Source organism: Megachile rotundata, chromosome 7, assembly GCF_050947335.1.
Source record: "Megachile rotundata isolate GNS110a chromosome 7, iyMegRotu1, whole genome shotgun sequence".
Lineage (NCBI taxonomy): Eukaryota > Metazoa > Arthropoda > Insecta > Hymenoptera > Megachilidae > Megachile > Megachile rotundata.
Window position 1 is genome coordinate 7,294,922 of NC_134989.1, and position 20,011 is coordinate 7,314,932.

A 20,011-nucleotide genomic window follows, 5' to 3' on the forward strand; every position below is an offset into this window, starting at 1 on the left:
TTTGAGAGTTTGGGAATTTGAGAGTTTAGAAATTTGAAGATTTGAAAATTTGAGAATTTGAGAATTTTAGATTTCTACTTGAGAAATCGGACACAAAGACTTAGAACTTAAAAAATTTGAAACTATAAAATTTGAGAAGTGGAGTTTAAATTTTGAAAATTTGAAAATTGGAGATATTTAGGAATTTTGTTAATTTTTAAACTTGTATACAATGCATATATTGTTCCAATATTTCAAATAGCGTCGATAGAACATCGACGAACGTGTTTAGTTCCGAAACTCTTGCATAGGTATGCAATTCCTAGATGGAGCACGATCCCCAACAATTCTCGGGACTATGAATTATATTATAACTCCTCTGCGTATAACAAGATTGTATTTCTGGATTATATCAGTTAGTTCTACCTTAACAGAATCGCAAATGAATGTAGTAGACATTTATACATCTTACAATTAGTTGCTAAACAGAATGTATGCAGAACATATATGTATGTACTTTTGTGTAGACATATGTGTATACATATGTGTTTATATTATGAGAACGTATACATATTATTTATGTAAGATATTTAATAATCTATTATTAATTATGCAAAATTTTTGGTTTTTGCACAATATAAGAAAAAAATAATGAGCACATACATATACATTGGTTGTTAAAAAACTTAACTTATAAAATATATATGGGCAAGTTGGAAAGAATTATATAACTATTCTATGTAAGAGACTGTATTGTAATATCTTTAATATTTTTATTATCTATAATACATATATCATGTATCTCACTAATTTTGTGAGAAAGATTGTTACAAACTGTCGAAACATTTCAACGAAACAAAAAAAACCATTGAATAATGCGCTAAATACGGTTTCTATCATTTTGCTGTTTACTCAGACAGATTAGCTGAATCCCTGTAAGCATAATTCTGTCAAGAGCTACATTTACACAAACGTCATGCCACGGAGTCGATTTGCACGGTCAATACCTCGAAATATCTATAGGTACCATTCGTAGTTACCTGTCAAATACATATATCACCCATGGAAATCGGATTAAAACTTCATTACCGCGGAAATGCTATCGCGATTTCTGATTGCGTGCTGTTTCCGATTGTAATTGCCGCCATAAAAAATCTGTTAACGAATAACCTAAACTGTTGGATCTCTTATTAACTGTATACAAGGCTTATCTATCAAAAATTGTTTTATATTATTCGTAAAATAACTTACTGACGTATACTATTCACAAAAATCGCATATGTGTTACGAATTATGATCATTAGGAACCTTTAGCTTTTAACCTCTTCAAGGATAACATGCACTTTTACTTTTTTTTTTAAATCTGGTAAGTGATGAATATACATCACATATGGTAATGTAAATATATTTGATAAATAGTTTGTAAATAATTTGTTTATTTGTTTATCTTCTTGTAAATTTACTATTTTTTATCTACTATTTTATAATTTTTATTATATAATTTTATCTACTCTTGATATTATTAGTAAAAACAGTAAAAATAATAAAAATGTTGGTAGTAAAAACAAAAAAATATAAGTGGTAAAAATAGAAGTATTAAAAATACTAACAATAAAAATGTACAAAATATTGAATATCTATTACAAAATCATTTCATAAAGAATTAAAATTAATCGTTCCACCCTAAAATAATCTTCTTGTCGTTTAATAGATTTCCTATTTCGTTCAAACTAAAATATCTTTCCGTTCTTAATTAATGAACTTCAACAGTTCTGTTGCATAAATGATCCTCAACTTCCTCAACATTAAATTATTTCCATTATACCGCGTAATTTCTTAGTTAACTATTGCCGTCGTAAATTAAATATTTTCTATTTATTTCGAGAGAAATGAAATCTTTTAAGTTTAGATGAAAATGTCGCGGTTCTCGGAACACTTTATTTTATCTCGAGTCGACGCAACGAGTTCAGAAGACCGCGGAAAGGAACAATTAAAACTTTCGGTTGAAATAGCATCATCGTCGACATCACTCAAGCAAACCAGATTCTTCGGACAACTGGCAAAGTTTTCTTTAGTCGATGCTACATAGTACACTTAAAACGAAACTTTCTGCGATAATTTTTAATATTTCTATTATTGCTGGACGATTATAAGCTCTATAGCTTCTTAATTAGATATTGATTATAGTTTCTGAAGCAAGAAATTTAAAGAAATTTTTAATCTCTAGAAAAAAAATAGTGCTTCATTATTTAAAAAGAAAAATTGAAAAATTTCTTTCGTTAAGGTAGAAGCATAATATTTTTTCAGTTTCTATGTAAATATTTGAGGACCTTCAAAATTCCATTATGGGAACAAGGGAGAATGTCTTCAGAAAATATAGCCTAATCTAATATAATCATTCCATCGTGGTAGAATAATTTAAAGTAGAAATTGAAGGTAGAACACTGTATATTCAACTACCTGTCTTATTATTCATTACATATAACCTGATTAATTTAACCATCCACGTTACCAGAAAAATTAGATTTCAAATAAAAAATTGTATCATTCACACCAAGTAAGATTTCTTCTTTTTCATTTTAAAATTGCTTATCTGTAAGAATTCAAAAATTTTTATTTTAACACTAGAACTACCAATCAGTCAAAATGACTGGTTTCAATATTCTCGTTTTATGTTACAAAATTTTATTGTCGTGATTTTATGGAAATGTCTGTTATATTTTTTTGAGATAAAAACTAGTTCTATATGTTACTTGGTGCTTCAGTATTTATTTATTTCCCTTTTCATTTTATCTTTTATTCTTCGATAAACCAGCATTTAATGTCGGTAGTTCTAGTGTTAAATCTCAGAAATCATTGGAAGATTAATTTTCCGGTAACAGAGTTGCGTAAGTTAAAAATAGATGAAATTGGCTGAAATATCATTCACGAAACTTTCACCGATAAGGTGAAACGAAATACAGCGTTGAAAGCGAAGAAAAAGGACGGGAAGCCTTAGAAAATTTACCGCGTAACGAGGCTTTGTGTCGATCCAATCGTTGCTTTCACCCGGCGCAATTTTTCACTGGCCACTGGCTCCGTCAGACTCGTCGAAAATGTAATCGTCTTTCCACGGCTGCTTAATTCGCCGGTCGGGATTCGCCTGCTGCATTGCAAAGAGAGCAAAAAAAGAGCAGAGTAACCCGAAACCTGTGAAATCGGACCGATCGGATTCCACATTCGCGCTCCGCGTGTATACACGCGGATTCCGGTGGCCATTTCGTGAGCCAGACCATCGCCATTTCCGGAATTCCGCATGACCTCCGTAAATTAATCCAACCGCGACCTTTTTTTCCTCTCACGACCCGTTTTTTTTTTTTCATCGATAGATTTTAACAAACCATCCCGTGATCTCCGCTTTCGCGGTCTAAATCCCCACCTACGATTTGTCGCAGTTAGATCGCGCCAAAAAACGACTGTCCACGTTCGAGTCCTTTCTAGCACCAATAGAGTGGTTTAGCTGTACCGAATTTACCACTGAAATGGAACTTGTTTCCTTTTTCTGACTGTCGATGCTGGTCGTTTGAAACTTCATATACTGGGTGCTCCCTAACGAATCCTATCTTCGTTTGTAAAGTGTTTGGTAGACTAATTGTTTCACTTCGCAATTTTATTTTAGGTTTGGTAGTAGGTACATGTGTACTAGGTGTTCTGTTACAAGTTTTATTCTAACTTCGTTTAGGAGTTTGTAAAGTGTTTTTCAGGCTATAACTGTTTGTTTCACTTCACAATTTTATTTTAGTTTTGTTAATAGGTACATATGTACTGGGTGTTGTGTTATAAGTTTTATCCTATCTTCCTTTATGAGTTTGTACAGTGTTTGTTAGGTTGTAACTGTTTGTCTCTTTTCGCAATTTTATTTCAGTTTTGCTAGTAGGTACACAGTAGTTATGAAACAATTAAAAATAAAATAAAATAGTATCTCTTGGGATTTATGATGAGTTTAACGTGAAGATTAAAGTGTTAATTGGTGCACAATTTGACTTAAGAAATAAAGTAGAGCATTTTGCTTTATTTATGTCAGAAAAGTGTTAATTGTAACATTTTATTTTATTTAGTTAAACAAAATGTTGACTGGAACATTTTATTTTATTTATATCAATAAAGTGTTGATTAGAACATTTTATTTTATTTATGTCAGTAAAGTGTTAATTGTAACATTTTATTTTATTTATGTCAATAAAGTGTTGATTAAAACATTTTATTTTATTTATGTCAATAAAGTGTTGATTAGAACATTTTATTTTATTTATGTCAGTAAAGTGTCAATTCTAACTTTTTATTTTATGTAGTTAAACAAAATGTTGACTGAAGCATTTTATTTTATTCAGGTAAATAAAGTGGTGATGCATCACATAATTTTATTATTAAAATGTATGAAATTATATTTAACGGATATTGATGTATATTTAATAATCATTAAAAGCGCGATGACCAATAATGGCAAGTGCTCGAAAGCGTTAATTCAGTCATAAGAGGATTACGTGAAAAATCGCTACTTCTTTTTATTATGTTAGTAATAACGGTCGCCGAAAGCCATCAATCGATCGCTAGCTTAAGCCCGAGGAAAGACAGATTTTCGCAGCATTACAGTAATATTATGAGATTACAGTTAATCAGACAAATATCCTAAAACGGATTAACATCTTGAATTTCATCTCGAATTTAATTTTATGGAATAACTGAAATAAAAACATTGGTACTCACATTTTAACCCATTTCCCATTGAACTGATAACTAGTTTATATACTTCTTTATATAATAAACAAATATACTAAATGAAATAATATTTAATAATATCGAAGTTCTAAGTTATTTTAAAAATAAAATGATTTATTTTGTTTTCAGTGGTCGAAGAAGATCCCGTCACACAAACTGACTCAACTCAACAAGACACCATTGAAACTCTACTCAATGACGATCCAGGTAGTGTACACAATAAAATACACAGAATATCTTAATATTTTTTAGCGAACGATAAGTTAGATTAGGCTAGTATTACGTCGGATAAAACATTTCAGAGGAAGATGAAGACGAGGAGGATGAATCCGAACCACGTTCTGTTGCGGTGGAATCGGATTTCAGTTTCCCTGACTTCGTTCACAGGTAAACACGATTGTGTAACGACAAATAAGTACTTCGTTCTCCATATTTAATCGTGCAAATTTTGTTTAAGATTTGCCAACGTGAAAGTTGTTAGAGCTTTGCTGATCTTGCTACGACAATTTGATAAGAACACTGATGAAGTAAACCATTACGTTAACAAGATGCTTCATCGAATTGCTTGGGATTGTAAGATGCCTGGAATGATGTTTCAAGCATCGATGTTCCGTGTTTTTCAGAGAATACTTGAGTCTAAGCATCCTGCTCATAAGGTAATTTTATGGAAGCTGTTTAATTCACTAATTTTGTTACATTGTTTTGCTTAAAATTTAAATAATTGTCTATATTGTTTAGATTTCAGTTAGTTTACTGTTTTTGTTAGACTGCTTTGCTTAAATTTCAATTAATTTGTTTTATTTAGATTTTAATTAATTTGCTGTTTTTTTAGGTCTCAACTTAATTTTCAAGGTTCTAATTTTTTAGATATGAAATATATTAATATATTGTACTATTGTTACTAAACAATTTTTAACACTAACAAATTCTAGTAACAGAATTGAGTTTACCTTAAATTTCTGAATGATTTTGATATTATTTTGACTGCATTTGAAGACAATTGTTATACGCTCAATTATAAACAATTGTTGAAAAACAAAGAATATAATAGTCAAGACAATAAAAAAAAATATAGCAAATAATAGCAATTCTAAATTTATAAAGTTACTTAGTTCATCATTACAAGTTTCAATTCGCACCACATTAGAAATAGTAGCTCTAATTATGTCACATTTCCTGCAACCACCCTTCGGACAAACATGATTGTATTTCCATGTAGAAATAATCTTAACTACATTGTGCGTCAAAGGGTTAATTTCATTATGAAACGAATGAAATTTCAGCCAACATCGTCATTTGAGTTCAACAGGTTAATTTCATAAGTAAGGTCACAACCCTCTATAATTTCCACATGTTTGCATCTCTGATTTTATTATCATACCTCGAAATTAATGTATTAGTGGTTGCAGATCGGGCATTCAATTTCGAGATGTAAACGTTTGACACAATTTCATGACATAAAATTGTTTCAAAATATCAGATCATGCAATTATTCAAAGAACGAATTTAACTACAGAATAATAAGACAAATGTTTGTCATTAAAAAAGAAACAATTAAAAAAATGTCAGTCTCTAAAAATGTCTCAACTACCAGTCTCCCAAAATATAATTTTTCTCTTTACAGAACAGTTTTATAAAACATTTCTGAGTCTACTTTAACGAGTGTCCCGTCATAAAAACCGAGTCCCTCCTTACAGGAACTTCAGAAGTTTGCGATCTTCATAATTCGCCGCTTTATCGAAGTCGCGCAGAAAAACCGGAAAGCGTACATGGAGCTGCTTTTTTGGAAGACCACTCGAGATGCGGCTGAAGTCGTTGACGGTTATAACGCAGAAACGGATAACAAGAAACCTCCACGAAGCTTCTGGACCGAGGCCCAAGAGGACGAGTTACGCACCCTCTTTATGGAACATCAGACTAACAACTATCCCCAGGGTACGTTGTTCTGATTTCCGCTCCGAGCGAATTCTATTGCATATCACGGTTTCTCCTTGGTTTTTTATGTCTGGATAACTAAACGTTTTAATCAACCAGTTTTGAAGTTACCTCAAAATTGTTTCAACCTCTTCATTTCTTATCTTGTGATTTGTCGGGTGCATTAGAGCTAACTAGCCACAGCTGTAATATTAGAATAGATGAAGAAGGTTTAAATGGTCAGTTTTGTATTTGATTATGCAGATCCTTGTAATCTATGTAATCTATGTAATCCTTGACTATGCAAATTGTAGTTGGACTTGAACAGCAAATTGAAATGTGTTCTAAATTCGAGTGAGATTCATCATAGGATTCTTGTAACGCGAAATTGCATTTTCCACATTTTTAGAAATCGAATTTCTACTGTCCTTGTTCGTCCACCAATACATTGTGAGACGAATAAGGAGCATATCAATTTTTCGCTATAGGTCCTAAACAATCCTCAGAATTCATATTTGAAATATTCGATTACTAATCTTAACCCTTAAGCTATGATTCCTTCGACAGTTGCGTCAGTCAGATCTAACTAATCTTCATTGCAATATTAAAATAAATAAAAAAAACTTGAAATGTCAGACTTATTTTGAGTTTAGCGATCTTCAGTTGTACAAACTGTAACAGATATTGACTTCAAAACTTAATTGTACAGCAAGCACAATTTATTTTTATGATATTTAAACTGTGATGTGCGTCACGAGTGTGCATTAGCATCATAAGTAGAAAGGTTAATCTTTCGATTCTTGATAAAAAATTATAAATACCTAGTAATGACTTTTTGTATCACTATTGCTTCAAATAACACGTTTCTTTATTTGTGACCCTATATTATTTAAAGTATGAAATTATAAATCAAAATGTACTTTCTTATAGTAACGAACGTTCAACTCCAACTATATGCACTTGCAAAGTGTATATATACTCTTAGCAAAAATGATGAGCTTATTCATCTTTGATTCATTTATTGTACTTCATTTTTAATCTAAAGTGAACTGCATTTCAGTGTGGTTGATGTTAATGAATTGTTAACTTTTCTGTGCAATAAAAATGTAATTTCTCCCCGTTTCGCTTTAAATTTCGTGCAAAATGTGCAGTAGGCTTTGTTCTGTGTTTTACACGTATACATATTCGTCATTGCAACATTCCTAATTTTAATTACACAGCTTGTACGAGGTTTTCGAAACTCAATTCCAAAGTTATGTAGTTAATATAAGAAAGTAAAATGAGAACTTAAATTTACATTAACTAAAATGCTTTTACATTTTGTTGATATAGATGTCGTCGATTGGATATTGGAAAACATTAATCAAGAACGAACACGACGTGGCATCATAAAAAAACTGAAAGAATTGTGTTTGATCGTCAATTCTAAGGTACGTAATAATTCATTTTTATTTTTGCATATGAGATATTGCTTGTAACGTTAATACGTGTTGTATAAAAATTTGAATATCAGATTATGGAATAATTATCTGAATTCATGTAATACTACGATTCTTTTAAATTCAGTAGATTAATCTTGAAAATTCATATCAACATTAGCGGAATGCAATAATTCAAACTTTACCCAATAATTAAAACTTTAATTTAACTAGAATGTTTTAAACCTTAATTTATGATTTATGTTAAAGAAATTCTATTTTATACATGTATTAAAGTTATAAAAATATTTGTAATTTTTATAATAATTATGAGGATGTACAGGTTGACTCACAACTAGTGTAGGTCCCTGAAATGGGAGTTGGCTGACGTATTTCTGAATAAGATTTCCTTTTGCAAACATGGGGCTTGAAGCTTCGTTTTTGAATTATTAGGAAAAACACGGACCAATAAGTCGACGCGTGGTAATTCTAGGCGTAGTAATTCCACGCGTGGTAATTCTACGCCACGCGTTGGAATTCAGTGCGTGGTAACTCCACACATGGTAATTCTATGCGTGGTAATTCGACGCCTGGTAATTCGATGCGTGGTAATTCGGCGCGTGGTAATTCGACGCGTGATAATTCTATTCCTGGTAAGTCGGCGCGTAGTAATTCGATACGTAGTAATTCCACGCGTGGTAATTCGACACGTAGTAATTCCAGGAGTGGTAATTCTACGCGTGGTAATTCGATGCGTGGTAAATCGGCACGTAGTAACTCGATACGTAGTAATTCCACGCGTGGTAATTCAACACGTAGTAATTCCAGGTGTGGTAATTCGACGCGTGGTAATTCGATGCGTGGTAATTCGGCGCGTGGTAATTCGACGCGTGGTAATTCGACACGTAGTAATTCCACGCGTGGTAATTCAACACGTAGTAACTCGACGCCTGGTTATTCGACGCGGGGTAGATCCATTCGTAGTAATTCCACTCGTGGTAATTCACCAATCCCAGCACAAGGATCACGCGCGCTATGATTGATCCGTGTTTTTCCTTAATAATTAAGAAACGAAGCTTCAAACCCCATTTTTACAAAAGGAAATCTTATTCGGCATCACGTCAATTGTCCCCCATTTCAGGGACCTACACTGGTTGTGAGACACCCTGTACATCTTTTATATCTAGATATCTATACATCGATATATCTATTATTCTTAAATATATGAATTCTTTGTAAAGAAACTGAGATATGAGAAATTTTATTTTTCTCCATATAAAAATTACAACTTAAATTCTAATCGTAGCTCTTAGCTCGATATCGTTTTCTAAAAATTATTCTTTAAAACATTTTTAGAAAACAATATCGATTACCAGGTCACACCACGTGGAGGTGGCTACGATAGTAACCCACCCTAACTCCAAATCCCTTCCACCCTCCAAATGCAACCTCATTTATCAGAAGGATAAATGAGTTCTGACTCTACATACAAGTTCTTTACCACAATCCAGTAAAGAACTTGTATTACACAAACACACACACGCATCCATTAACTTAATACTAATCGCATGGGATCCCACACACGCACGCTTAACTTATTCTAAACGCCGCACGGTACCTCTCACTCTAAAATTGCACTCAAATAATCTATGACGAATTCAAAAAGCAAAGGGAAATAAGAAAGTTAGAAGAACTTTCTACTAGAAGCTAAGAAAGTTAGAAGAACTTTCTACTAAAAGAAAAGAAAGTTAGAAGAACTTTCTACTAAAAGAAAAGAAAGTTAGAAGAACTTTCTGTCAAAAAAGGGGAACAGTATTTTTCGCCAAGTGAACCTTGCTTTCCATGGGTCAAAGGGTAGTCCACAGTGGCTTACGTGAACCACGACGGCAAAGATGAACCGAAGATACCTTTGGCAAGAACGAGTGATACACCCCAGTTGGCGGAGGGTTCCCATTTCCCCCAGCGCTTTCGCGTCTAACTACAGAGAGGATACCCAGACCGTGATGCCCCTTGGCAGAATGGCGGCGGGTCGGGGAGGCACATCAGAGTATGAGAGGTGCCAACCTCGATCCGCCCCGCCGGGCAAAGAATATCACTCGCGCTACACCGGCACTTGCAGCTCACCTCTGCCGCGTGTTCACAGCGCTATGAACCCCCAATGATCCACTTGGGCGCAGAACGATTGACAAAAAATAACGGGGTATACTACAAGCTAACGCGTACAAAGTTTGAGAATTGAGAAGATGAGTGCAATTTAGAATGAGGGGCACTTACAAGGGCCCACCCGCCCTGCCCACAAGCACACCTAACTTAGGACTAACGCACGCATAAAATTAGTTTAAAACTAACGCACGCATAAAATTAACTTCAAACTAGCGCACGCATCCCTCGATGATCTCCCGATGATCTCACGATAGATGTCTTCAATGATGACCTATTCATTACCTACAAAATAATTAGTCGTAACAATAAAAAGAGGAAACGGAGAAACAAATGCAATATTAGTAACATTATAATGTTTAGACATGCACAATTTATGCTAGCATACAAAATTCACATTAACATTTTCGGAATAAAGAACTCGAGTCGACTCAGTGGAAATACACCTGTAAAATATACAATATACTTGAGAAATATTCAATTACTTAATTAAAATGAGAACCTGAAACATACAAATACAATTAAGACACATGAATAAATCAATTTCCTACATAAAATTGAAACTTGAAACATACAAAAAGTAATTAGAACAAATATGAAACATACTACAATAGAAAAAGCCCTAAATGTGCCTTTTGTTCTAAAATTGCACTCGTATAATGTAAAAGTAAGTAAAGAAAAGAGTAAAAGAAGAAAGTTGGAAGAACTTTCTTTTGAGTTTAAAGCAACTGTTAATAAAAATGATAGGCTACTACTACAAACTAATATCTAACAAGTTAAAAAATTGTCGTCAAGATGAGTGCAAGTTAGAATAAAAGGCACAATTTGCGTAAGTTTTTCGTCACGATTTGTGACGAAAAACTTACGCCCGAGCCCACCCTTCCTCCCACAGCTCGGAATTAACTTAAAACTAATGCACTGAACATAACTTACCAAGAATTATATTCTGAAACAGATAAACATTTATTAAGACAGAAATTTGAGAAGAGAGAACATGTTAACTTACCAAAAAATAAGATCTGAAACATACAAAATTTTAATAACCAATAAAATTGTACGAGGAGAAGTGAAACAACCCTATCGAGAAACAAAAAATGCAATGAAAAATACGAATTTAAAATCAATCAACAATAAAACAATTTGTTCAAAATCTATTCCTGAAACAGAAAAAAATAATTAACATATAAAATTCAGGGAAATTAAAAACGCGAAGGGATGTAAAAATCTTGAAACTCGAAATTTATTCGCGAAGAGATACGAAAATTTTTAATTTCGTAATTTAATTGCGAAGGGATATAAAAATTTTTAATTTCGTAATTTAATCGCGAAGGGATACAAAAATCTCTAATCTCGAAATGTAATCGCGAAGGGATGCAAAAATTTCTAATTTCGTACTGTAATCGCGAAGGGATGCAAAGATCTCTAATTTCGAAATGTAATCGCGAAAGGATACAAAAATCTCTAATTTCGAAATGTAATCGCGAAGGGATGCAAAGATCTCTAATTTCGAAATGTAATTGGGAAGGGATGCAAAGATCTCTAATTTCAAAATGTAATCGCGAAGGGATGCAAAAGTCTGTAATCTCGAAATGTAATTGCAAAGGGATACAAAAATCTCTAATCTCAAAATTTAATCGCGAAGATATGCAAAAATTTTTAATCTCGAAATTTAATTGGGAGGGCATAAAAATCGCGGGTGGCTTTGCTCGTAAAAATTCGAGCAAAACGATACATTTTGTATCGTTCAAAAAAACACATGTAAAGTACAAAAAAATAATTAGCGAGCATAGTGACAAAATGACTCTCCATCCTAAGATGGACAGCCATTGATAGTTCCCCTCTTCTTTGGCAACTTTGCCGGGGCTCTTCGGCATATAGCCTCTTCTCTCTTCGGCATAGCCTCACGAAAATCACTCGCGAAATTTTACGGTAACTCGGACATTCTTATTTTTTAATTACATATACTCTCAATTTTACTATCAATCTCCATAAACGGATAACAGACAATTTTATAAAAATAAAATTGCACCACTATCCATTTATTTCGATCGATAACAAAATCGAAATTTTATGCAATATATAATAAATTAGTTTGGTAAGAATTATAATTACTCAAAATAAAAATACGAACAGCGATTCTTAAAACGTGCTGTCCGTAAAAGAATGTCCGAGCAGAATATTTTATTTCACTGCACTTCATTTCACTGTATACTTCATTTTTGCAGTCGGATCTAGAACCCGACTGCGACTTACAAACTAAAAGGCCTGGCCTGAACGAACAATCGAGTTCAAGAGATATTAAATATATTCATATTTAATTTTTCTCTTCTCGATTTTTCGTGAACCCCCAGATGCAAGCATCTCACGTGTGAGAGAGAAGGAAAGAGAAACGTGAAAGCTTGCTCTGGCCTTACCTACTTAAAACTAATTCATTCACACCAGAAGTAAGCTACCTGCCTGCCTATCGCTATATTTAAAAAATTGCAAAGTCCATTCTCACAAAAACACACTCCACGGTTCTCACATATACCACCCGGGTGCAAAAAAGCCTAATCCTAGGGAGTACGTCCCGGGACGTCTCCGACACCCGAGTTCAATACTACATTCACACTCTAAGTTCATACCTTTTTGCTGAAATCGATCGACAATCGACAGTGAACATTGAACATATTTCATTTCCGTACTCTTTCGAATATGTAATATGTACGTGCAGTAATTTTAACTACTCGTACAATTTTCTAACTTATTCAATTTATATAATTTTCAAATGACTCTACTTGTATTTTGTATGCATTTTCAAATGACTCGACTTGTATTTTGTATGCATTTTCAAATGACTCGACTTGCATTTTGTATGCATTTTCAAATTACTCGACTTGTAGTTTGTATGCATTTTCAAATAGAATTTTGCAATATTTAAAAAATAAATCTATAGCTTAATCGACACAAGGTCCACGACCTAACCACACACACACGTGTAACTTGTGTCGATAATTCACTGTCAATTTGTCGATCGCCAAAACATCTTAAAACTAAACCGTGTCCACCTGCCCTAACTCATGCGAGTAGCATCTAAGCACGCGCATGAGTAGAGAGCATAAAAATGAACACGGCCACATGTATTTTGACCTACCAGTTTTCTTCATGTGTGCTGAAAATCCTGAGCTAAAAAACATGATTAGAAACATGCTAATAAAGTGTCTTCCAGCAAAAATTGACTCTATCTTTAAAAAATGTTCAAAATGGAAAATGGAAGATCACTTTGCAAAAATCTAGGTATCGGTAGTTTCATTCTTAACAGATTTGTGATATCAAAGTAAATTTCTAAATGACTCAAACATTCGTAAATAACTTTGATATCGAAATCTGTTTCCCGCGATACTTTCTTGTACATTTATTTAAAACATTTTCACGCGTACGTAAAAATTGAAAGTGACTCTATAACTTTATAAAAATGACTCGGCAACTACTGTGAAATCGGAGAGTGATCCAACTTCTATGTACTAATTTTAATTTCATATTGAAAAGAAGTTAAAACGCGATGTACAAGAAAACCCTGACCTGAGCTAATAAATGAAATTAAACAGTTCGTACGAATTTTGCACGATCGTACAGTCGTGGTCACTATGCTCGCTCAAAAATATAAAATACAACCAGTTCCCGTGTCGCTTCGGACCATTCGTCCTACGACATGATGGGAACCGGAGGAATCGTAAAACATGCGACTCACCGATCGCTGACTTGCGCCACTGTGGTCGTTTTACCGGTAAGCATCTGTGACAGCACGTGTGAGAGGCATTGCATCTTAGAGATTGATTGGCTGCTTGTCTAATTGGCTGCTTGTCTGCTTGACTGCTTTCATCAGATTTGGATGTGGCGGTTTGGCAGCTACCCTTCTGTAATCATAAAAGAATCACAACGATTAATTAACTGTATTTATCGATTTGCATTTTGATAACATAAATGTTTTCTAACTTCTACTTGTGTAAACATGTAATAAACTTTTGATTTTGAAATGTATAAACACATAGAGGCATGCAGGAGTCGGTATAAATTTGCAAACGTTCGTGCCACAACGTGAAATATTATAAAATATTTGAAAATGTATGTTAAAACAATTGCGTGATTACTTTAGATAGCATTATAGAACGATTGCAAAAATATACCGGAACACGTAGGTAACTACACATTAAACACCAGTAACAGTTTGTCAAAACATTTAAATAATCAATATATAAAATACACTAAAACACTAGTAACCGTTTATAAAAACATTCAAATAATCATTCTATTAAGTATACTACAACACCAGTAATCGTTTGTCAAGACACTTAAATAACATAACCATAAAGTACACTAAAACACCAGTAACAATTTGTCAAAATATTTAAATAATAATTGCATAAAATACACTAAAGCACTAGTAACAGTATGCAAATGCACTTAAATAACCGTTGCATGAAGTACACTCAAACACCAGTAACAATTTGTCAAAATATTTCAATAATCATTGCATAAAGTACACTAAAGCACTAGTAACAGTATGCAAGTGCACTTAAATAACCGTTGCATAAAGTACACTCAAACACCAGTAACAATTTGTCAAAATATTTAAATAATCATTGCATAAAATACACTAAAGCACTAGTAACAGTATGCCAATACACTTAAATAATCATTGTGTAAAATACATTAAAGCACTAGTAACCGTTTGTTAAAACAATTAAATAACAGTTGCATAAAATACACTAAAGCACCAGTAACAGTATGTCAAAACATTTGAATAACCGTTGCATAAAGTGCACTAATACCCAACAACAATTTGCAAAAACACTTAAATAATCACTCCACAAAATATATTAAAACAGTAAAAAATTAATAAAACATTTAAATAACTGCACCATAAAACACACTAATAAATTCGTATACGCATGCACAGCCATTCAAAGAAACACACTAGTAAAGTCATTGACACTTGTAGAACCACACCATAAAATTTGTTAATATACCCCCATAATTAATAAAAAATATTTATTAAAGCACACTAAACACTTATTAAATCGCAGTAGGTAATACAGAGACAAGCACAATATCGGTAAAGTAAACCCTTGACTCGTACCGGTAAGTGTTGACAAGACGGGTCCGACCGCCTCGACTTCCAAAACACAACTGTGCTCGTGCGACCTCTTCAAGTGTAAAAGCGATTGGTAGTTTTCAGTAGCCAATTAAACATTATGTAATCGACCAATAGCGTGCAACCACTATGATTGGTGTTGTATAACTATTCTAACGTTAATTTTTTTATAATTTTATATTTCTCGATTGTTAATTAACAAATTTATTGTTGTAATTAAATAAATTTATTATTTTTTTTAACTTACTTTTGCAGATATGTTGCAAAATGATTTTTAATAAATAGTATATATTTTTATTGTAAAAAAGTTGTAAACATTTAACATATTGAATTTTATAATATAACAGAGATTTAGAACATTTTTTCATTTTTTAAAAGTATAAAACAGTAAAATAACGTGAATAATACATTTTGCCTACGGAAGACGAAAGAATATTTTTGCTGGCATTTTTAAATGTGCTCCTAATGTTTTTACTGTGACAAATATAAGTGGCAATTTCTCACATGAATGAAATCGAAGAAGGATTGGAAGTTACAGAGTCAGCGAAAAAAGTCGATTACGAAAAAAATATACTGGCTATATTTCGCAAAGATTATTTTCTCCGTGATTTATCGGTTCTACGAGACCAATATCCGTTAAACCCACGTATCTCTACAGTTCGTTTAAAAGAAGATATACATATACCGACTTTAAAGCTTCCTATTAAAGTTAATAAATGCTTTTCGATTTCACGGATCTTAATATAGGGCATTAAATTCACTATTAAAAGGATTTCTTGAAAACAGTTATTTCTCGAAATAAGTTTCGTAGAAATATTTCACGATGACTTGTGTCAAATGTATAATTTCATACTGAATTATGTCAAATATATAATTTCGTAGCGAATTACGTCAGATATATAATTTTATACGAAATTATGTCAAACATATAATTTCACGGAAATTTCTCCAATTTAATGTGAGGATTGTTAAAATAATGTGGATCAGATTTTCTAATTTCTAAGTTTTCAAATCTCTTCATTTTCTAGCTTTTAATTTTTTAAATTTTCAAATTCCACATTTTCCAAATTTTCTAGTCTCTCACTTTATAAATTTTCGAAAATTGATGTTTTTCAGTTTTCTAAATTTCCAAATCTCTGAATTCTGAAATTCCAAAATTTCATATTCTCAAATTTCGAAATTTCAAAATTTACATATTTCACAATTTTCCAATTCCGAAATTTCCAAATTACAAAATTTCCAAATTCCATAATTTCCAAATTCCGAAATTTCCAAATTCCACAATTTCCAAATTCCAAAATTTCCAAATTACAAAATTTCCAAATTCCACAATTTCCAAATTCCGCAATTTCCAAATTCCACAATTTCCAAATTCCAAAATTTCCAAATTCCACAATTTCCAAATTCCACAATTTCCAAATTCCACAATTTCCAAATTCCGTAATTTCCAAATTCCACAATTTCCAAATTCCAAAATTTCCAAATTCCACAATTTCCAAATTCCGCAATTTCCAAATTCCACAATTTCCAAATTCCACAATTTCCAAATTCCGAAATTTCCAAATTAGAAAATTTTCAAATTCCGATATTTACAAATTCCTAAATTTCCAAATACCGAAATTCCCCAATTCCCAAATACCCAAATACTCAAATTCCTAAATTCCCAAATCCCCTAATTCCCAAATCTCCGAATTTCCATATCACCAAATTACCAAATCCTCAAATCTCCATATCACCAAATTCGCAAATCCTTAACTCTCCATATCTCCAAATTCCTAAATCCCCATGTCACCAAATTCTCATCTTGCCAAATTCCCAAATCCCCAAATTTTTACATTTCCCCACTTCCAAATTCCAAATTCTGTAACACACACCTCTTCAAATTTCTAAATATTTGAACTGTCAAATCCTTACATCTTGAAATTTTCGAGTTCCATGTAAAAGAGGTTTCATTCATGCAAACTAGACATAATTCACAACATCTCTCGAGTATTAACCAAACTATAGAATATCTTCCTCCACATCATTATCCCTAGAGAAAGCACATATTTACTATTTCAGATATACATATAACCACCATTTAATCAAGATCTCAGTTGTCTATAGTAATTCAGCCAATAATAACCACTCTTAAACCAACAATATTGTATTGATATTGTTTGGTAAATAATACTTGAACTGTATTATAACTCAGAACAAATATTGATTTTTTTATATCTACAACAATATCATATAAATTATTCTCTGCAATTTATTATACTGAACTAACTCGGTCAACTATTTCCATCTGTATACAAAACGTACACCCGTTTACATCAAAATAATTGTGATACTTCGATGTACAAAACGCACAGGTGCAAAGTTTTCAACTAAAGTATTAAAGAGTTATTCGATTATCTTTCACCGGCGTTCCATCGTCGGAATCGTGACATGATCAATGATTTACGCGAAGGGTGGCCAAGCCCTGAAAATAAGTTTCTGGACTGGCGTCGCTGACGTGGTAAACATATGCAAAAAATGGAGCCAGAGAATTGCTGTAGGAACTGTAAATTCTCGAGAGACAATTTCTGCGAGAAGCTTTCTGTAGCCCCTTTTCTCTCTCAATCTCCACCGTTCGAGAAGGAAGTTCCTCTGTTCCTGCGTGGATCACGACTTCCGCTGCGCCAGCAAGAGTTCTTCTCCCTCTGCGATTTCTGCGTTCGCGGATGGATGTATCTTGAGATTTTCTCCTGTCAAGTGTTCCCTTCCGGCGCCTTGCCACGCTATGAAAAGCTATCGCTTTGTTTGCGTTTTCCTATCCAAGATTTTGGAGAGGAAGCTAGACACATAAATAGACGTTCCTTTAACTTTGAATGAATCGTTTTGCGTTATACATATCGGTCTGCCTTGCTACTTCGATTCGACTGTCTGCTGGAACGATTTCAAAATTAACCTTCAGGAGCTTTCCTGTTGTATACTGTTTTCTGATTGTTAGAAGTGTTTACTGGTTGTTACTAAATATTAATCCTCTGCATTTGTTCAGTTTAGTACTACTTGAAATTCGAATTTGGTAATTAAATCCAAAATAATGATACATACATACAGATGTGATGTATGCATGTGCATATGAGAAATACACATGTGATGCATAACTATGTGTACATGTGATGTATACATATAGACATATAATGTTTACATACACATATGATCTATACATGCACACATGTTATGTGCACATGGAATGTGTACATGTATGTACATTACATGTACGTATGTGATGTATAAATGTATATATAAGATGTACACATGTGATGTATACAGGTTCACATGTATATGGGATGTTCATATGTGTACATGTAATGTACATATGTGAGGTATATATGTATACAAAATATGTCCTCATGTGAAGTATACATGTACACATGAGGTGCACACATGTGATGTGTATATATGTGTACATGTGATGTGTATATGTGATGTGTACATGTGATGTATATATATACATATGCGATGTATACATGTGCACAAAAAAATTTGTTCAATTTTTGAATGTACAATCACCAGCTGATCAGTTGTACCACCTTTGTATCACGTTGTATAGAAACATGTTTTTCATTGTCGATCCATATGAAATATGTTTTTATCAGAAAACAATTTTGTTTCATTTGCATTTCGTTACAAAAGCATTAGGCAAATTCTCATCTTCGAATATAATGCAAGAATTAGCGAAAAGAGGCTCAGAGAATTAGTTTGTAACAAAGTACCGAGTTGGTCCACGGGGAATCAGGGTACAGAGTTAGTTCATATCAAGTTCGTAGCTTCTCGTAAGAGTTTATCAAACCTTGTTAGAATCTGCGAAAGTTCATTAGAGTTTACAGTCAAATTACAGTCATTTACAGTCAGCATTCAGAATTTTCGGGAGAGTTTAGTGTATTCGTGATTGGGATAACTAATTATAAGTTAATCTATAATCTCAGCATGCATGGTCTACTTCCCGAATTATACACCAAGGTGTTCTAAAGTGCGGTTGCGTTCAAGTGTGACGTGAAGAAGCACCGTTTTCAAAATTTAAATTCTGGAAATGGATTTTCTTAGACAGTGCAGTATAATTGCAATTTTTGTCTTGAAACGTATTTGTATGTTAGATAGACATATAGACGTACGGATATGTATGTAGACTTGTGTACTGATAATAATTTGCATCTATTTTTACATACAAACTACTATAATTATGATTTGTATACATTTACATATGTAAATAATTTAATTTTTACAAGTAATTTTGAACATATTTTTACAAACAATTTTGTGTATATATTTATATATAAATTATTATTGGTCAAACACCGGTTCGTGTATTAAAACACATTTTACCTCAAAAAAATGGTAGTAAAGTGTGATCCAAACTTTTGAATGGCCGTGTACAGTACGCACATGTATTTCTTTCAATCTCTCCAAATCGTGGCGGTAGGCAATATTAAAGTTTCTGTTCACGACTTTCTACCCTGACTTATTCAGTCAAGTGCGTTATTTCCCTCACCACAGCACACCCTTCTGCAAGACTACAAAAGCTATCGCTTTGTTTGCCTTTTGTCCTCTGAGACGCGTATAAACATTTGTATCCTATACCGAAGTGAACTAAAGTGTACATTTGTCGTGTAATATTAAC

The 20,011-nt window shown here is 32.8% G+C and overlaps 1 protein-coding gene across 1 annotated transcript in view; it reads left to right on the plus strand.

Annotated features, from left to right (window-relative positions):
* Window positions 1-20,011, plus strand: part of timeout (circadian regulator timeout) — a 312,058-nt gene that overhangs the window by 274,570 nt on the left and 17,477 nt on the right. The window contains exons 16-20 of the mRNA XM_012295970.2: window positions 4,867-4,944; window positions 5,040-5,124; window positions 5,195-5,393; window positions 6,435-6,672; window positions 7,984-8,081. Of these exons, the coding sequence (XP_012151360.2) occupies window positions 4,867-4,944; window positions 5,040-5,124; window positions 5,195-5,393; window positions 6,435-6,672; window positions 7,984-8,081 (698 nt within the window). The remainder of the gene's footprint in view (window positions 1-4,866; window positions 4,945-5,039; window positions 5,125-5,194; window positions 5,394-6,434; window positions 6,673-7,983; window positions 8,082-20,011) is intronic.